We start from the raw sequence: 20,033 nt of genomic DNA, 5'->3' as shown, positions 1-20,033 counted from the left end.
ACGCACTCTCACATTAGCACAAGCCAAGAGTTGAATACTGAGTCTCAGATATCTCGTCAGCAACGGCTCTTCAGAATGCTCAGAAGAAACACGATCGATCCATCTTAGGCCCCCAAGAGCTGGTTCTTCCAGAATGATGGCTTGATCAGCGGTGCAAATACCACCCAAAGAAGCTAGAAATCCGGAATAATTTCGCCACTCGGCTAGTGCTCTGCCATCCACGACATCAAGGGTCGACGTTGAGACGTCTTTTGCCAGGTAGAGCCAACGGTCGAATGCTGTTTCCCACGCATTGAGAATTCCACTCGTTGGAAACTGCATCTGACGCAGAAGACCCCTCACTCGCTTCTGGAATGCGACTAGTCCAGTGAACCGAAATGCGGGTGATGATATCTCGCGATAGACTTCGGCATTCCTAAGCACAGGCGCCGACGTTTTCGCTGACTCAACATGTTTGTCGATGATTGAGCACTCTTGGAGGAACAGCCCTGTACAAGACGTCACTAGCTGGCAGGTCGTGATGCTCGCAGAACAGAGTGAAATGAGAAGAGTTGTCTCGAGTTTTGAAGACGCACTAATAACATCTCCTGCATCTTCCGGTACTTTGGCCAATTCCTATCGCATGTGAGCGGCAAGCAAGCAACGTAGGAAATACTTCACAATTACATACTGGTATATTCTTAAGGATAAGCAAGCGCGCTTCTAGATATTCTTGAAGATCACGTAAGCTTTGGTCATCCTTCTTGTAGGTTACAGATTCGCATAAGGTAAGTAGAACCTTGGAACTTGCACATCGTGAGTTAGTGGTCCAAGAGTCGGGAAACTTGTAAGGCTTACCTTCTGCTCCAGATGTCATCACGCAGCTCCTTTGTGCCAAACCGGTGCCCAGTATCAAATTGACGATACGCCTCAAGATGACCCTGGAAGAGGCGACTCGCTACGCCGGTGGCAAGCTTTCGTATAGATGTGTTCTCGGACAATACACAGAGAAGGAAAGACTTGAAGAAGCTATTGTTTGAGCTATCGGCAGATAAGTCGTCCAGCAAGCGAGCTGGCGATGCATCTAAAAACTGGAGAATACTGCAAATAAGTTCTGTTCTTTCGCTTCCCTGCCGGTTCGTGGTCCCATTTTTGGCGTTCTCGGTCTGTAGCAGTCAGCTACGGTTAGCTTTACGGATTGGATTTCAGATGGCGTACCTCTAATTGAGTTCGCATAAACGGTATTGCCACATCAAACAATTCATGATACCTCAAGGCATAGGGTTGTTGAGCAAAATACGAACATCCTTGAACAGCAGCCAGTTTGAAGCTGGTCGGGGCATTCGCCGCGATGCAACTCTCAACAAAGCCGCTGACGCTTGTGTCGAGATTGAGATGTGTCAAGCTCACGAAGGCTGCAGTCATCATGTCTTGATCGAACGGCCCGTATTCTGGCGAGGTAATGCGGCGGAAAAGAGCATCGCGAACTTCGTCCTGTACATCCAGTGCGTAGCTGACCAAGGCAGAATCGCTCTCCACGTCAAAATGCCTGGCAGCACGGAGTAAAGAGACGAGACAATAAGCTGCTTGTTCATTTCGGTTCCGTGAGGCTTTTCTTAGTCCTTCCAAGAAAGAAACTTTCTTCGCCATACTACTGCTCTTTGCTTCACGCATGTTGCTTGCAACTTCGAAGACGTCCGGTAGAAGAAACAGCAATGTAGTTTGGAGCGGATAAAAGAGACCCCTTCGACGTCCATTGTCGGTCGCAGCCTGTGCCATATCGAACAATGTATCGGCTCCTCCGTCGAGTCGCTTATGGAGTTGATGAAGCTGCACAAACTCTCGTGGGAACCGGTCCAACCATCTCATAATCAACAATGGAGAGACTACAGCAATAGTGTTCTGATACGGTTTTCGAAAGTGCAGGAAGCTTGAGCAGATCTCTTGTATGACCTGGCCGAGCTTTGGGCCATCAACCCAGAAGAAAGAGAGGAGGCGCAAAACCACAAGTGCCGCTCTCTCGGCATCTTGAAACGATCCTGGTGCAGATACGCCAGGTTGAGTGACAATACTGGTTCGTATGGAGTATATGACATTTCGAAGATAGTCAAAAGCAGCAGTCCAGCTGGATGTTGTGACATATTCAGTTACTGTCTTGATATGTGTATCCATTTCCACTAATGTCTCTGCAAACTTCTCGTCGCTTGGGGGCGAGCTTTCCGCGTCGGAGGATACAGACGAACTTTCGGGCCGAGTGACAGAGACATTCCGCGTTGACACCCGATCAAGAAGGGTCTGGGCAGGAAGGATGCAATTCTCGGGAATCGGTTCGAGAAGGTGCTTAAACGCGTCGAAAAGGCGGCTAACAAGCACTTCGTCAAGTGAGGGGGGTGAAGGAATCGGTCTTATATCTGCATCTCGCGAAAGGGACGCCCAATGCGAAGAGCAGCAGTCTGCGATAACGGCGACAACGTAGAGCTCGGAAGCTAGGATATGGCTTGGATGGTCGGCGACAATTGTATATGGGCGCGCAAGATCCTCGAGTAGGACCAGGAGTGATGCGATGACTTTAGCGATCGAAGTATTCCCGAGCTCGACCAGAGTAGCTCTGGTAACGTGGAGAACATCGTCTTGTTGTAAGGTCTGGCCGCTTGTGCCAGCTCGATGGGGGAGCTGTCGATAGGTGCCCGATATCAGTCGACCAAAGCTTCAAAGGGGGGTGTGAACTGCCACAGGGACACTATTCTAACTTACTCTGGTGGCGAGCCTGTCGACAAGACAGCCGACTAGGCTTGCGTCGCCATTCATCTTCGGGGCAGCATTGAACGTGTTCAAGTTTAGGAGGAATCAAGTTTGGGAGTTGTCCTGGTTCCTCCAAGGGTCGCTTGCTAGTGCTAGGTTGTTCCAAACCCCGCGAACATGTCCCCACACGCTTGCCCGGTGGTACAAGCGCAAGGAGAGCTGACCGTTTTCAGACTTCAACGACATGGAATGTATCACAACATGACTACGAGCGTCTTGATTTTTCATGAATGGCGATAAAAGCCAATCCATAATTGCATGCATATTCGTTCAACTTCTTTACAGCGCCTCTAACTATTCTAACTCGAAAACATTGTCTTCCCCTTCATGACCAAGCTCAAATGTTCAATGTTACTATAGTCGTCAATGTATGCCATTCAACTTCGGCGATACATCAAAACGCACTTAATGGTCAAGGGGCATGAGGCCAAGTCAAACGTTTTCCTGCCCAGTTTTTTGTGATGCAGCATGCCCTTGCAAATCTGAGCCCCTCAGTTCTAGACTAACACCATCTAGAGTATGAAAGGTCACTATATGTCTGTTCAACATCTGGTCACCTATTCCGCCAACTACCTATACGACCGATTGTCTCGATAACGGCCTCGGGAACTGTAGCCTCCTGAGCCTCGACCTCTTTCGGAAGAAGCGTCGCCATGGCCATGGTACCCTGGGGCACCATTGGCTGGGTGAGGAGGGCCTCTGTACTGGTTGTAACCTGAAGAGGCTCCGTATCGGTTATCATATGGCTGATTGTGGTAGCTGTTTGGTGGTGGCGGAGGTGGCACTCCAATCCCGAACCCGGGGGCTCCTGGTGGTGGAGGGACGTGAGATGCTGGTGCGGGAGGGTAATGACCGTTACCTCGGCCGTATCCTCCCTGATTGCGGTTGTATTGTGAACCACGCGTCATGCCAGGTCCGTTGTAGCCACCTCGATCATGGCCGCGACCAAAGCCGCCCCTACCTCCGCGATTCGCCCTGCTCCGCATGTCCTGTATGTCATTCTGTGTGAGGGCAGGCGTTGGGAGTTGCACTCCACGAAGGAGCATCGACTTGTGCGTTTGCGATGCTTGGGGGAAGTCGTAATACACACTGCTACGGTTAGCCAACTGATAATAATAGACAAAGGACCCTAAGTACATACCTGACTGATCTGTCATAGTCTAAATCGGGCATACTGTTTCGTTCCAGAGGATACTTCAGCTCGCTATGGGGAACATAACCCTCTTTCTTCTCCACTCTGCCCGACAGGCCATCACTCTTCTTTGGGTTCAGCTTGAATTTGGAATCGCCCTGCTTCTTGGAATAAAATTTAGTCAGGACCTCATCATACAGGCTCTCGTGACCTTCCGAAAAAATCAGAACATCTCTGCCCATCTCGTTACGCGCAGAATCTGCTGCACTGAGTTCCGGGTACTTGGATTGAACTGCTGCCAAGAGTCGTGGCATCTCAATAAACGGAAGCAACGCAACTCCTTGCCAGGCGAATTTCTTTCCGTTCAGGTCGATTTCAAAGTCTTCAGGATAGAAGTCTATGATGTTGCTCTCGGGGTTGAGCATGAGATCATGAAAGACCTCGGGTAGAGCGTGTCTTGATGCAGCTGGCAAGACACTCATCAGCTGTTCGAAAGGCTTGGATACCCGCCCCTTCTCGAAGGAAATGTTCATCTTGGCAATGTCTTTGAAATCGGCTGCGAACGGTGCGTAGTGGTATGGGTAGTACCATTCCCAAGATGGACAGCCCTGGAAGTAGTACAATAAGACCCAGGCGAGCCCCTCGACATACGCTCGACCGACCCCATGACGAAATTCAATGTCTTTGGGGTCTTTATGGAACTTCTTCTCATAATACCGGTCGGCATAACCATCCTCCCATAGGCGCACATCGTCGACAGGGCCCTCTTCAGCCGAGGTCGATGGGGTAGACACACTGGCTGCATCAGGAACTGAACTGTTTCCTTCTTCGATGCTCGACGCCTTTCGTTTGCCAAGAGCTGAAGGGGACTCCTGCTCAGGATTCTCGGGCTTTGGATTGGAGAGCGACTTTTGCGATTGGAGCTGCGCTTTAAGCACACTGGCAGCACTTTTATTAGCAACGTTCGCATCCGGTGCAGTGCTGCGATTCACCACCATATCGTGGGTCAGTGTTTGTTCGTGTCGGCCAGTGTATGCCCCCACGGCCTGGAGCGGTAGACCATTTTCAGGATTTTCGTGGCCGTTGATCTTTTTCGGATGGCTAGGACCGCCCTGACGTCCTCCGCGACCATTGACCTCATTCTGGAGCTTTCTTCGTTTGAAGTTAGCTTCACGTCGATCCTCTTGTTCTTTTCGTCGTTTGAAAATATTGTCTTCTTGCTGCGCCAGGCCATCCAAGATGACCTGAGCTCTTTCGAGATCAATATGGCCATCCTTGGTAACATAGCCACCCATGACTGGCAGATTATCCTTCCAAATCTTGGTCAAGGTGTCGATTCCATGCTCCCTAATCTCGAGAGCCGGAAGATGAGGTAGGAAATCGTTACCAACGAAACAGCACATGAAGATCCAGTCGTCGACAGCACGTTCCAAGTCGAAACGAAAGGGTAGATTCGGCACTCCCAGCTCAACTGCCAAATACTCTCGCAATACCGCGACATGTAACCAGATGAAAGGTTTGAGAGCAACGCCTTTATCTTTCTCATCATGCTCGCCGTCCTTCTTCTTCTCCTCGCCACGACAATTTTGCGCATCGTGGCCCTTCTGGCCACAGATCTTGCAGAGGCGGGCTTTCTGATCTTGAAAGAATACGTCTTCACGCAAGACTCGGAAATGAGGCTCGTGGGTTGCAAGTCCAAGCATGATAAGATCAGCATCTAAGCCGTAGATAACATGGCGAGTGTTGGGATCGTGGTCGGGGGACGCTCTTTGGGAGCGGACAAAGTTCATGATCTTGTGCTCTCCCTCTCCGGGAACTGTGGCATCTGAAATAATGATCTTTAGTTTGGCCCAGCCTGGGTCCGTGTTGAGCTTGTACTGGCACCAGTATCTCAAACTGAGTGCAAGGATGTCCATGAAAGGAGTGCCGGGGGTGATCGAATTCGAATCAAAAGCCTTCTTCGTCACAGTTTCCAAGCTTTCGGTAGACAAGTTCCCACCATTCTGTTGCTTCAGCATCTTTATGAGCTCTTGTTTATCCTGCTCTTTCTCTTGTGCTTCTTGTGCAGAACGAAATCGTCGCGACCGTTGCTGGTTCATTTTGGCTCTGGGGGCAACACCATCTGTATCGGTTGGTTAGTATGAAGGCAGCGACTTCCTGGGCAGCAGCTTTGGGATGTAAGCAGTGGTGGTAAACAATAGACTTACCAACCGCAATCATGAGAATCTTTCTGGGTCGCACCATGTTTACAACGCGATCAGTGTACCTGAAGACTTCCATCATCATCTCTTCCTCATCTTTGGGTGCTGGCCGATCTTCGGGATGAGAACAAGGATGTACGATGCCATTCATGTCGAGATAGAGGTTATCAAACTCTTCGCCGTTGGGGTTGGGTCGGGTGGTGTCAACAGGAATCGTTGAACCATCTTCCATGACAAGAGGCTGATCCTCGATTACTGGCGATATAATCTTGGGATATCTGGTAGACAGCCATCGAAAAGCCGCTGGGATACCCATCGTATCAGCTATGCGAGTACAGTCAAGTCGAGAATTTGTCGCGAACTACCGCGCGAAAGGCCGACAGGCAAAAAGAAAGCGATGCGGTCGCAAAACCTTGTACGTGAAGACAAAAAGTAATGAATAACTCTTTTATTATCCACAGCTATAATTAGTAGTGCGATCGGTTTCAAATACGAAATTGACACAATAATTTACTGTGGGAACAAAGAACGACGATGAAAGGTCGAAGTTTTAGCATTTGTCGAATCGCGAAATGATGCTTTGATAGGTACCACCTACTAAGGCTTCCACAGCGCAGATGCACTAGCCACAAGACCCCACCCGCTTGGAGAATATGTACCTGGGTACTTGTGGATCAGTGGGCAATCATCATACTTGGCGGAATTATGTATATAACGATGCGTATGCATTAGATGAGTCGCGTTTTCCTTGTACATTTCTCTCCAGACAAGCTGTCAAGTAGTGATTGACTGCCCATTTGGGATAGCTTCCGTTCTAACCTTACCGACGAGGGAACCAGTTTCGACACACGCCGGAGGTGCCTCCATGCAACTATTCGAATCTTCCTGAGCCATATGGCATTGAGGCGCCGCAATCATGTTCTCATCTATTGCCAGCGCCCCAGCGAAACAATCAGTGGGCGAGACCATCGACGTGCTAAGTGGTCGTCTTAGTTCAGCAACTTTGTTGGAGGACCGAAGAGCGGCCATTCTAGGTCTCCGAAGCTTTGCTAAAGACTACCCAGCATCTGTAGCTTCGGGTGCTCTAAGAAGTCTGATTGGAAGCTTGAGCAAAGACGGCGAAGATGTCGACACGGTCAAGGTGGTCCTCGAAACATTATTAATGCTATTCAATCCCAATGAGGACAGTCCTGAGGCTTCAGAGGAGATTGCTCTTTGGCTTGCTGACGAGTTTACCCAACGTCAAGAGAACATCACATTACTACTCGATTTCCTCGATACCAACGATTTCTATTCTCGCCTTTATTCTCTCCAGTTACTTGCTGCTATTCTTTCGGCTCGAACAGAGCGCACTGAGGAATGCATCTTCACTGCGCCCCTGGGAATACCACGATTGGTTTCTATCCTTGACGACCAACGCGACGCTATACGTAACGAGGTTATCATTCTTTTAACATACCTCACGCCAACATCGATTGAAATACAGAAATTGGTGGCTTTTGAGAATGCCTTCGACAGACTATTCGCCATTATCGAAGCAGACGGTGCTTTGGCTGAGGGAGGGCGTACCGTTGAGGATTGTTTAATTCTTTTGGCAAATCTACTCCGATCAAACAGCTCGAACCAATCACTCTTTCGAGAGTCAGGCTGCATAAACCGTCTTGCGGATTTGCTGGCGCGTGTCCTTAAACCTCAATCTGATGGGTCGGAGATTGCTTCATGGGCAACAGCACAACGCAATCGCAACGTGTATGCTTTTCTTGCTGTCATACGTCTTTTTGTTGTTCGAGGATCAGCAGGCACAAACCTGAATCAAGCGGCAATTTGGAAGCATGGTCTTACCTATCACGTTCTTCAGTTAGCCTTCAGCCATGAGGCTCAGACACAAATTAAAGCCGAGGTGCGACATTTTGATAGCCAAAGGGTGACCTCGTTAACGTGAGATATAGGCATTGATTACTTGCGGTGATATGATCTATCAAAATGCGCCGATTCAAGAAGCGTTCGCTCAATTGACAGTCCTATCTCCTTTAAGTAAGGATGGTGGAGCTGAGGGACAGACCAGTCAACAAGACAAAATCTTCGTTATTGACGGGTTGCTAGACCTCACACTTTGTTCACAGGACCTCCAAGAGTTCGACGTGCGATTTGCGGCAGCTGGATGCCTAGAGGCGTATTTTGCTAATCATTCGGCTGTCAAGTTGCATTTCCTTGGCAGAGCCATCGAAGGCCATCAATCTGGAGCCAATGAGCCCTCTAATATCTTAACAGTTCTTTTGCAGCCTTCAGCTGAAACTAGTGATCCATATCGACAGTGGTTTGCTGCCGTGATTGCGTTCCACCTGCTACACGAAAATCCAGAAGCTAAAGCAGTAGCTATGGGCCTCACAGAGGGTGATTCTGAGGATGGAGAGGAGGTCGTTACTGGCATACAAACCTTGACAGCACATGTAACATCAGGTCTTCGCCGTAACGATGACCCTCGCGTCTTAGCGGGGTACCTAATGCTTCTTCTGGGCTGGCTTTTCCAGGATCTTGATGCGGTTGACGATTTTCTTACGGAGGGGAGCAATGTACAGAGCTTGATTCAAGCTGTCTCGCAACCTCAAGCTACAAGCAGTGATGAACTTGTTCAGGGGTTGTGCACCATGCTGTTGGGCACTGCTTACGAGTTTAGCACTAAGGATTCACCGATCCCACGAGCAACCCTACTTGAGATTTTAACGTCTCGAATTGATCGAGATTTATACTTGAGTCGTTTAACTAGGCTTCGTAGCCACCCCCTCATACGCGACTTTGAGGTTTTGCCTCAAAAGCTTGATGCCTCATCTCCTGGTCGACTACCAGACGTCTTCTTTGACCGAGCATTCGTTGAATTCTTCAAAGACAATTATAGTCAGATAGCACGTGCTATTGATAGGGAACCCGGCATGGAGATATCGGTCATCACTAACGGTGTTCAAAAGGGCGTTTCCAGGGAGCTGGTAGACTCTCTGAGGAGTCAAGTTGAGGAGAAACAGAATGCCGTAAACAAAATACAAGAAGCATTGGCTGCGCTCCAGGGACAGCTTGGTCAAGAGCAGGCTGACCATCGACGTTCTCAAGAAACTGCCTTCACGGAAATGCAACGGTTGAAAGCAGCCAACGAGGGTCTGCAGAAAAGTCATAGCGATGAACTACGGTATGTCACTTGGTTATTGTTGTACTAAGGTCGACTAAGAATCTATAGGAAGCTTCAGACTCAGCTAGCATCCAAAGAGAATGATCAACGGAAGCATATCGCCCAACTTCAGTCCCAATATTCGGCTAAAGAGAACGACCACCAGAAGCAAATTGCTCAACTACGGTCGCAACAAGCCGCACAGGACAGCAGTCACCAGAAGCAGCTCGAACAGGTTCGAAAAGCGGCCGAAGCTGAAGCGGAAAAGATCAGACGCCGGACAGATGCCGAGATAGCTGACCTTAAAGCCACCATCAGTCGTCTCGAGGTTGATTTGATGAAGGTGAGTACTCTTGTGCTCGCAACTAATCGAGTTTGGGACAGTCCCTCGCTGACGGTGTGACAAATGCAGTCTCAAAAGGAACACAACATGCTTCAAACATTACGCAAGAAAGACCTGGATGAACAAAGGGAACTCCACGAGAAGGCCTTGGGCGATCTTCGTGAAGAGAAAGAGAAAGAGATACAAGACATCAAGACCAGAGCAGATGAGAAGGAGCAGGAGCACAAAAAGAACGTGGACGAACTTGGCAAGAAAAAGGATGCCGAGGTAGAAGCGCTGCAGCAACAGAGTAAGGATGACCTGGAGCAGCAGAAATCAATGACCCTCAAGGCAGAGGAGAAGTGCCAGCATCTTGAGAAGCAATTAAGCGGCGGAGATGCTGGAATGAAAGACATGCAAGCCAGACTCGCAAGGGTAAGTGTTCAACGACTCCCTGTGACGGCATGCAATGAAACTAACTCAATCTTCTTGCAGATGGAATCAGAGTTATCGGCAGCAAACAAAGCCAGGGATGCGGCTGAGAAGAATTTGTCTAAATTAAAAGAAGCAGCGAAGGAGGAAGCCGCGAAGGCGAAATCTGAGGTTGAAAAGCAGCTATCAGAGTTGAGGGAAGCCCGAGAAATGACACAGTCAGAACTGGATGATCTTCTGATGGTGTTTGGCGATTTGGAAGAGAAGATGACAAAGTACAAGGTAGGCTGGCAGAGGGGGGATATTTTTACCATACTTGATGCAAGCAGCGTACTAACATCATCACAGGATCGCTTGATTGAGCTTGGTGAAACTGTATCAGATGGCGAAGACGACGATGAGGATGACGACGACGAAGAAGAAGAAAATGGCTCCGATGCTGATGGATCTGAAGGTTCTGACAATAACGATGATGAGAAAGACGAAACAAAGGAGCAACCGAATCCCAAATCCAAAAAGTAACGGGTGGCTTCGTGAGTCTCGACAGATGGGATGCGATATACCACTTACAGACATATTAAAGGCAAACGCCTCGCGGATTGCATCTGGCTGCTATCTTGACCCAAAAAAAATTCCCCAACAGGGCATAGTCTCGTCCAATAGCGGTGATCCCACAAATACTTTCTACTACTGCTGCTGCTGCCCAGCTCCAACAAACCGGCCACTCCACCTGATTCAAAAAAATTATTACTTTTTCAATATTTCTGCGATCATTTGTTGTTGCAGTGAAAATGTCCGTTCACGATTCTGTTTCTGATGAGGCCGAATGGCTCGATTTGGAGTCGGATGAGGAGTCGACTCCTATCACATCTTTCTTCACTTCGCAAACTTTCTCCACGGTCGCTGCCATGCTTGAGGATAGCGTCAAGAACCACGGGTACAACTTTGTTGAGGATGTGCAAAAACTCCAGCTAGATTTCCACGGTGCCGTCAAGCTGGTCAACTTTGTTCGTGATCATGTTAAGAGCGGATTGCCACTCCCCAAGGACATCACGGCCAAGGACCTAGAGGACGACAAATACCTTCGCCCGGTTCTAGAAAATGATGCTCTCATCTTCTCTCTTGACGAAGTCCTGGAAACCATCACCACTGATCAAGACAAGGATGGAATTCTTGCGGCACGCAACAGAGAACTTGAGGAGGAGCTTGAGAAACTTAAAGATCAATTTGCCAATTATCGCCTGACGGTTCAAGAGACTCTTGACAAGCGATGGGGAGACGACACCGAGACAACTCCTATTGAGAAGAAGGACGACTCTGCTTACTATTTTGAGTCATATGCTGCTCACGGTATTTTCTTAGCGCCTCGTTACAAATAATACTGTACTAACTTGTGGTCAAGAAATCCACGAGACTATGTTGAAGGACACAGTACGAACCGACGCGTACCGTGACTTCATTTACAACAATAAGCACATATTCAAGGACAAGGTTGTGCTTGATATCGGATGTGGCACTGGTAAGTTGATATTGTCAAAGTCCGAAATACTAATACTGATAATCGTAATTCAGGAATTCTTAGCATGTTCGCTGCAAAGGCTGGTGCCAAGCAAGTGATTGCTGTTGACAAGTCGGACATTATTGTCAAGGCTAGAGAAAACATCTTTCACAACGGCTTATCCGACGTCATCACCACCCTAAAGGGTGCCATCGAGGATGTTAAGCTGCCTGTGGATCAGGTTGATATCATCGTCAGCGAGTGGATGGGCTATTGCCTACTCTACGAGGCCATGCTCCCCAGCGTGTTGTATGCTCGGGATCGATATCTCAAACCAGACGGTATCCTAGCACCAAGCTCTGCAACCATCTGGATCGCCCCTGTTGCAGATCAAGAATACATCTCAGACCACATCACATTCTGGAGAGACGTCTACGGATTTGACATGAAGACTATGCAGGAAGGTATCTATGAAGAAGCGAGGGTTGAGGCTATGCCGCAAAGCTCCCTTTGTGGTGAACCTTACCCCTTCAAAGTGCTTGACCTCCATACCATCAAGACCGAAGACCTTCAATTCACTGCCAAATGGGCATCCAACATTACCCGCGAGGTCGAGAACGTCGATGGTTTCCTCATTTGGTTTGACAACTTCTTCACCACAGCCCGAAGCGACCCGGTCCCCCCTGCTGAGACAACACCAGATACCTGGGACAAAAAGGATCAGGGTGGCGTCGCCTTCACAACCGGACCCTCTGGCACTGTCACTCACTGGAAGCAAGGTCTTCTGATCGCTCCTCCTGAGGCCAACCCGTCCAAGAAATGCCCCAAGAGCCTTTCAGGTGAAATTGTGTTTACAGCTGCTGACGACAATGCCCGAGCGCTGGTCCTCCGGGCATCTTGGACCGATTCTGAAGGTGACTCCAGACAGCATTCATGGCAGCTAAAATAGGTGCCTCCTTGTCAGCTTGGTCGTACACACATGAGTCCTTGGGGCAGGGGTTTTACCTTTAGTGTTGACTTTATCCATGCCACAGTCATAGATGCGGTACATTCAAACCCTGCAGCAGAAGGTTTACAATACTCAGGAAGCCCTCGCCGAGAATGAAGCCCTGACGATGTTAGTGAGACTTTGTTTATGGGACCTAGTACGTACTGAGGCAAGGATGATAAGAGGTGTCTGCTTCCTTTGCGCAATATGGATCCAGTACCATGCAAACAGACCACCTGCAGCCCTAGCCAGCGTGAACGATGGAACATTGTACATGCCTCATTTTCATGTCAGCGATAGCCTAGCATAATCATGCATCACGCAGTGTTGACTCACCAACAGCGACAGCAATGCCGCCGGGAATCATAGGCCGCCACTTTTTACCAATAGCAAGTGTCCTGATGACAGTGGCGAAGGCAAATAAAACGGCAGCTCCAATAGCCCATTCCTTAGCCCGATATGGTAGCCCAGAGCCCGTGACAAGTCGTGCAGTGAAGATCCAGACATAGGCAGTTGGTACCTGGAAGAGATCTCCAGGAATTGTATAGACGCTGTAGACAAATCGTGTTAGAGCCTTTTCAAGCCAATATAAGCAGTTTAAAGAGTGCATCTTACTTTGTATAAATACGGTAGATAAAAGCGCTCAGTATAGCACCTGCTGTTGCTCCTATGACTTGACCCCAGAATTGGGCCTTTGGTGCAGCTCCCAGGAGGTGGCCAGTCTTGAGATCTTGCATAAGATCGCCAGCTTGCAAAGCACCAGCTTCAGACTGCCGCAAGTTAGTAAATGGCTCTCTAGCGACATCCTGCCATACTCACCACAGCTCCAGCGATCAAGTTGATTAAAACGCTTGACTTGTGAGTTTGTGGAATAATAATTGCGAAGAACAACTGTGCAAGTTTGCTGATTCCGGATACAGGATTCAGATCCGTTTCACCTAGAGCTCTTACTCCCATGATACTTAGTACTAGAGCCATAAGAACAGCAATAGTCGTGGCATAGAGCGGTACGAGATCGCCAAAAACCACGTGAATGGTAAATACACAAAGAGCGATCGATACAAGAAGGCCAATTGCTACCATACGACCACCAATGCGTTGGTGCGGGGGAGCATCCTCATCCTCATCTTCATCCTCTCCACCACGCGGCTCAGTGCGGTCCGCTGTGTCGGCAGGGAGAAGCGGCGAATAGACATGGCTTTGGGGTTTCCACAGGCCAGAGATGCCATGTTCATATACTCGTTGTCGTAGAGAAAAGATAATGTTGGTGACCTTGGGGCTTGTAAAAACTCCACGGAAACCCACGTAAGCCAGACTTACGATAGCATCCGCCAACATTATAGCCAGCGAGATCCAGATGATCCATCCCTTGCTTCCATGTTCCCAATCATCAACATCGCCAGGTGCCCATCCACGGTACTTGGCAATAGGGCTAAGAATTCCCCAACCAACGATGGCACCAAGCAGCATATGCAGCGTTGTCTCAGTGCCCATGATGATTCCCTGACCAATGTAGGCAAAACTGGGGTTGAATGTCCACAGCCACATATGCGCGGCGGTTGAACCAAATACGGGCAAATTGCGCAGTATGGGGAAGAAGTAAGTAGCAACCGTGTAAAGTCCAGAGCCACCAAAACACAGCAACAAGAGTTTGATGTTGGCTGCCCAGTCGCCTTTAGACGCCAAGTCGTTATCGAGATCCTGCTGATGTTCCTGGTCTGTAGTAGCTGGCCCGATGGCAGCTGGTTGGGATGGTTCCTCCTTTGGAACAAGGCTAGCAAAACTACCTTTCGCAGCAGCGTCAAGTTCATCTTTGGTAGACTGCCGGCCTCCGCCGTGTAAGACCGAGATCAAAACGGCGGTACTGAATCCACTAGGGAATTTGAGACGTTCTCGAATGATGACTTGCTTGCGCCTGGTTAATAGTCAATGTTTTAGTTCACTCAAAGCAAGAATGAGGGCTGGCTTACAAAGGGACAGCAAATACGACACCAAAGTAGCAAAGCCCCAATGACCAGACTATTAGCTGCCAAGTGCTTAGATTAATCGGGCCCTGCTCATCAGCAGCCAAAAGATAGTTCAGCGCTGGAATCTGTCCATCCGGTTAGAGCATGTCTCTCCACAAGAGCCTTGACGACCTACAACGCCAACAAACCCGCATCCGAGTGGCATGATGGCCATACCACAAGCTACGCTCTGCAGCAGGACATTCTCGACTGGAGAAAAGGGAAACCTCAAGTGCGGAGCAAGCAGCTTGAAGATGCCGAAGCCCATGAGGCTGGCTGGCATCGACATGATAGAGACCCATCCTGTCTGCAAGCCAAAATACATATTGGAGAAGCAAATAATGGTTCCCACCGCTAGACCGGCCAGAACGCCTCGTAGGGTGAAGCTTTCCCCGGGGACTACGCGTGTCGCCATCTTTGATGTATAAAAAAAAAAAAAGAGGTGATGGCGATGTTGAGAAACGCGTAGACAGCGTGTGACGTTCAGTGAGATCGGTAAGTGCTATTTACTTACTAATATAGGTAACAGATCGGCTTGGTTCCATGGGTTACCCATCCGTGGGGAGGCTGGGCTTCCCCACTCGAGACTCTTGGGCAAGTTGCTAACTATAGTTGACTACTAATTGTAAGACAATAACCCCCAAGCATCCTTGACTGTTGGCGGGTTTTAAAGACAGCGAGCGGAGTTGATAAATTGACATTTATCAGATATATAATATACGTGATTTGAAGCATTTTTTTAACGAATACCCCATATCCGAAGCCGAAGCCCGATTGCCTAATGGCGAGTTGAACAAGCCCATTTTCGCGTAATCTCCAGGCTGCTTGTTACCTAGCTAAATCAAAACCCAAAGCTATCCAGAAGGGACCCTGCATCTGGCTCCTCAAAAGTCGTTGGGGGCGCCTTGACCGTCTTCTTGTTCTCTCGATGTGACTCAAAGCGAAGAGTGGGTGATGGCAAGTCAGCAACTACTAGCGAGCTTCTCCTTCGAAGCAGCTTAAGGGGGTTGACCTCCCCACCAAGGCCACTTGGTCCTGGGGACTTCTGGAACTCCCAATTCCGTACTGTTTTGTAGTTAGCGCATAAACATTCAGTCAGCAACCCTCCAGCCTCGAACGTACCTATATCCAACCCGAGGAGATCACAACCCATTCGGTCGTACAGCTTTGCACTGTGTAGCACAAACTCCCACTCGACTTTCGGGGTGATCTTAGAGGCTCCTCTTAAAGTCTGTAACGTTTGGTGACGCAAATGAGAATAGAGTACGACCAAAGCAGGGTCGTCAGTAAGGTACAGCCGAGACTTGATGTCGGGGGAGCAAGGTGTTTCCAGGAGTGTGTAAACCGGAGTCTGCAGGTCAGGTCAGTTTTCGATCTCTTGCATCATGAGTCTCTCAAATGTTTAAACCTACAATGAGTGCTCGTACAGCGACATCCTTCCGGCCAAGCATCCAGAATGCCCACGCAGCCAGCCAGCGGTTGCCTTCTTGAGCTGCGAGTGGCAAAACTGTATCTTGGAGGAGTCGGCGCAGTACCGGTCCGTCATCGCCTTCATATACCCGAGATATAGTTATGGCAAGTTGCATGTCTTTGAGTTGATTCAAGCAGACCTGAACGGCGTCATGGAGGTGGTCAGCAAGAAGGAAAAACGCAGCGGCATACTCTGTACACACGTAGTTAGCTTCGACATCATCCAGTGCATTCACCAAGGATCTTACCAAAACGTCTCCTACTGAGCAAAGCATAGGCGTTCTTCAGAGCCGCCGATCTCCATTTGGGGTCTTCAAAGTTGTTTGCTAATAATCGATGGGTCGCTGCCTGTTCTTTATTCCAGTTCGCCATTCTCCACAAGCCTTGAAGAATGGTTTTCTTGCGAAGGGCAAGGTAATATAAACTGCAGTCAACTGGGTTCTTGACTTCGTTTTTCGTATATTCATTGCGGGCGATCAGCTCAAACTGAGCTTTCTGTTAGATGTCAGCTTCTGTGGCAGCTTTATATCGAGGTGTTCCTCAATTACCAGCGCAGTTGGATCGGTCAACCACATGAACAAGCCACTCTCACGGGCGTGCTCCCACAGCATGTTGCCATGGTTCTGTCGCGATACAAAGTCTACTAGAATATCTTGGCTGTTGGAATGAAAGGCCCAATTGATTTCTCGCCATGATAGATGCATTTCATTAGTGCGTCCTTTGCGGAGAGCATGTTGACGGAACAGCAGCATAAATCGAGCCCCGTTTTCGTCCATCGAACGACGGTGACGTTCAACAAGCGATACACATTCGACAATGTCTGCTAGTTGAATTTGCTCGTGTCCAGAAAGTTGTGCAATGTTAGTCTTGACTAATTTTTCATTAATCGATACGGCAGTCTGCTCGGTGAAAACATCTTCATCATCGATGTCATCAGTCTGGTTTCCATTGAGATAGACGCCGTTGGACCTGTCACTGGCCAGGGTGTGGCTTTGCTAAGCTGCCTGTTAACACGTTGAACAACTGACAATTAAATGAAGAGACGACTCACCCCAGGTACATAGAACTCGGTTATATCCATCCCCAGGTAGTCATCCAGAGTCTCGCCTTCGATATGGTACTTTAACGTCTTATACAAGTTCACTAGGATGCGCCGTACAAGCTTGGCTTTCCCTGATAAAATGCATTGAATGAGAAACTGGGGGTGAAATACTGGCAAAGGACCGTTGAACCGTTGGACAACCTGGAACAGGTCCAAGTTGCCGTCTTTACGTAAGGGAAGCCGCAGATCCGCCTTCGTCGACTCAGAGACCCCAACATGTCTGTCCTGTACAAACATTTGGTTACCTGCGCCAATAACCAAGTGGCCATCGCCCAGCCAGGTTGAGTCGCCAATTGGGTGTGGTGTAAGTTCTCGAATGCTGATCTCGCGAATCTGAGCCCAAGCTGGGCCTTTGTTGAGATAGTCAAATCGCATTTGGGAAAGTAGGATAACTCGATAAGGGAAGCCGACGGCGAGGATCGATTGACCATCAGGCGTTGATGTCCAGTCCAAGTCTTGTATAACCTGGTGTTCTTGGAAGTTATTTTCGTACTCAAGACGAGCACCACCAATGTCCCAGATTGTAAGCTGCGATCGCGACATATTCACCAGAGCGGCCTTCTTCAAGGTACTTCCACTAACCAATGCTGGCTGGGAAATACCCGTCTCTGTGGTGCATGTGGATAGCCATCCGACACTACGCTGTTCAGGGTCAACTCGTGCAGTCCAGAAGTCCACGCGGCCTGTGTGAGTATAAGAAATGGCGACGTCGCGAGCAAAGATATCTAGAAATCCTGAGACAACAGGCTGAGAGCCAGCAGGATCTACTGGCAGAACGTATGCCAGGTTCTTTATGTCTTTTAGTTCGAAACGGCTCAGCTCTTCAAGACCTGCGCCAACTAGTGTTTTTGGATCGTCGAAGTAACTAGGCAATTGAATCTCCCACACAATGCCTTGCCCTTCCGAGGTTATAGTTGCGATGTGGGCGACGGTATAATTCTTGACATCTGACCGAGGCAATATGATAAGGCAAAGTGGTTTTCCCGTAGCCTTGTAATCACATTGGGCGAGGAGAGCAGCTCGGCGAGTCCTGCAATCCCAAAGCGAAATAGTTTCGTGGCGAAGGAATACCACGAACCGCCCCTTTCTCAACACACATATTCGATGTATATGCCCCTTTTCTGGTATGACGCTCGCCCTTGTAAGAGCAAGGCCTGAGTTATCCTGGGGGGCCAATAGATGTTTCCAGACAATGCTCTCGCCATCTTGTGTGCGAGAGACCACTGCTCTGCCGCTGTAGTTTCGTACAATCTTGGTGATAGAAGACGAATGACCAGACCAGATCGTCTGTAATGAGAGGCGCCGATCGTTTGTGGTGGGATCGAATAAATCGGCAACGCTTCCACTGAAGACACCTATCCGCCCATCAAATGCGTGCACCATGAAGTGAACCTTACCACTTTCTTTGTCGCAATACGTCTGGATTTCGGTATGTGGGGTCTCGTGAACTGGTAGAAATTTACCAAGAAGTTCAAAATGAACGTCGGTAACTTGGGCCACCTTGAAGAGAGTTGGCGAACTCGCAGTGGTGCTACCAACGTTCTCCAGGGCCCAGGCTGACATAATTCCTTTCCCATCGAAGGCTATGCAGATCTCTGGGTTTTTGGTTGCGATTGCGACCAGGTGGTCGAGAGCGACAGGGTCGTCAGTATTCAAGTCGTCAGACATTCGCGCCTGCACGGCTTGTTCAACGGAAGCTGTGAAATCTCTTCCGTCGAGAACTAGAGCAAAGCGCATGTCAACCCCTTCTGGGTTTTCTTGCGACGGTGCAGAAACATCAACCTGACCCCATAGTTGCCAGTGCTTCCCATCAGGCGTGTCGGTCGGCGTCCACACGCGGATGCATTTATCAAGGCATACGGTGTACAAGACGTTATCCGAGGCCTGTTCTACGTGAAATGGCCTGCGCCACCTCACCGATGTTATAATGTTCGGGTGTCGAAGATATGTGAGGTCGAAGCGAACTTGGTCGGCACCAAAATTGAGTCTGCGCCAGACCTTGATTAAGTGATCATGATGGCCCGTCGAAGCGATGTATCTCGAGTCATATGATAATATGGCATATTTGGCGATACTCGGCAGCTCTTTCTGCCAGAGACACCTCGGTTCGGTCTTGGTATCGAATAGGTATATGCATTGAGTGGCCACCAGAAGCTCCTCGGAGCTGCCCCAGGATAATGTACACGGCGTTTCGTCGGGGTTGGGGAAAGGAATGTCGAAAGTCGTTTGAAGAGCCCACTAATGTATCTGTAAGCTCATGCTCGAGTGCTGGCGATTGGGTCTGCAGGGGCAAACCTTCAATGTGTCCTCGCGCGATCCAAGTGGTTTATACACGCGAACTTGTGTCAGCGTGCAGGTAGCAATCTTGCCTGTCGCCTCATCAAATGCGATGGCTTCCAGGGTTTGTTCTCCCTCGTCGTAGACTGTCTGCAGAATTCCATGGCATCCTTCCAATATTGTAAAAGCACTACCTGTAATGTATACCTACGCGATACACCCTCGTTAGTCGAGTTCAAAGCTCGCAAGTATCGGTTGAGTTGGTTCTGTACTGACGTTGATGTGTCGAGAGTCCCAGTAACCCGAGGCTAGCCCTTGGAGCCTCGAGCGCGGGTTTCCCGGCAAGACGGCCTTCATGCTATCAAGGAGCACAATTTGCGCGCATTTCTCGAGGAGTACGACGGCGCTATGCTCAAGCGCAAAGGACGAATGTTGGAGTAGATACTTGATAGCTTCGGCGCAGGGAAGCTTAGTACCTAACAACCGCCGAATCCACACAATAAACATATGGATTCCCAGAAGCGATTAGATAGCCAGAGGTGACGTGACCCCTCCCCTATAAGACACAGAATCCACTCCAGCCCCATCCACAGGAGCTCATGACGGCAAGCGAGTGCCACCCTAGAGGACCTCATATGAATGAATAACCGTCTTAGTTTTTGTA

The 20,033-nt window shown here is 49.1% G+C and overlaps 6 protein-coding genes across 6 annotated transcripts; 2 read left to right on the top strand and 4 right to left on the bottom strand.

The window, feature by feature from the left end:
- Positions 1-1,101: 1,101 nt before the first annotated feature.
- On the bottom strand, positions 1,102-1,407 carry FGSG_13935 (uncharacterized protein; the record flags this gene model as incomplete). The annotated part of the gene is made up of 2 exons (XM_011327396.1): positions 1,102-1,145; positions 1,284-1,407. Coding segments are annotated over 2 exons (168 nt in total), but the record flags the coding sequence as incomplete, so codon positions are not given.
- Positions 1,408-3,350: 1,943 nt separating this feature from the next.
- On the bottom strand, positions 3,351-6,430 carry FGSG_10716 (5'-3' exoribonuclease 2; the record flags this gene model as incomplete). The annotated part of the gene is made up of 3 exons (XM_011327395.1): positions 3,351-3,870; positions 3,923-6,035; positions 6,121-6,430. 3 exons carry the CDS (start codon positions 6,428-6,430, stop codon positions 3,351-3,353), a joined length of 2,943 nt encoding a protein of 980 aa, XP_011325697.1.
- A 600-nt stretch (positions 6,431-7,030) lies between these two features.
- FGSG_10717 (uncharacterized protein) lies at positions 7,031-10,550 on the top strand (the record flags this gene model as incomplete). The annotated part of the gene is made up of 6 exons (XM_011327394.1): positions 7,031-8,014; positions 8,064-9,295; positions 9,344-9,617; positions 9,687-10,031; positions 10,092-10,310; positions 10,377-10,550. The coding sequence occupies 6 exons, from the start codon at positions 7,031-7,033 to the stop codon at positions 10,548-10,550; spliced, it is 3,228 nt and encodes a 1,075-aa protein (XP_011325696.1).
- A 202-nt stretch (positions 10,551-10,752) lies between these two features.
- FGSG_10718 (uncharacterized protein) lies at positions 10,753-12,475 on the top strand (the record flags this gene model as incomplete). The annotated part of the gene is made up of 3 exons (XM_011327393.1): positions 10,753-11,378; positions 11,431-11,547; positions 11,601-12,475. Exons 1-3 carry the CDS (start codon positions 10,820-10,822, stop codon positions 12,473-12,475), a joined length of 1,551 nt encoding a protein of 516 aa, XP_011325695.1. The 5' UTR covers positions 10,753-10,819.
- A 329-nt stretch (positions 12,476-12,804) lies between these two features.
- On the bottom strand, positions 12,805-14,845 carry FGSG_10719 (uncharacterized protein; the record flags this gene model as incomplete). Its single annotated transcript, XM_011327392.1, has 6 exons — positions 12,805-12,815; positions 12,851-13,065; positions 13,130-13,284; positions 13,334-14,429; positions 14,485-14,606; positions 14,657-14,845. The coding sequence occupies 6 exons, from the start codon at positions 14,843-14,845 to the stop codon at positions 12,805-12,807; spliced, it is 1,788 nt and encodes a 595-aa protein (XP_011325694.1).
- Positions 14,846-15,361: 516 nt separating this feature from the next.
- FGSG_13934 (uncharacterized protein) lies at positions 15,362-19,876 on the bottom strand (the record flags this gene model as incomplete). Its single annotated transcript, XM_011327391.1, is given in 10 exon segments — positions 15,362-15,585; positions 15,643-15,871; positions 15,933-16,183; positions 16,239-16,485; positions 16,539-16,985; positions 17,042-18,447; positions 18,490-19,330; positions 19,388-19,539; positions 19,581-19,635; positions 19,646-19,876. The coding sequence occupies 10 exon segments, from the start codon at positions 19,874-19,876 to the stop codon at positions 15,362-15,364; spliced, it is 4,083 nt and encodes a 1,360-aa protein (XP_011325693.1).
- Positions 19,877-20,033: the final 157 nt, after the last annotated feature.

Source organism: Fusarium graminearum, chromosome 3 (assembly GCF_000240135.3).
Source record: "Fusarium graminearum PH-1 chromosome 3, whole genome shotgun sequence".
In the NCBI taxonomy this organism is placed as follows: Eukaryota; Fungi; Ascomycota; class Sordariomycetes; order Hypocreales; family Nectriaceae; genus Fusarium; species Fusarium graminearum.
This window is presented reverse-complemented; position numbering and strand designations above follow the sequence as displayed.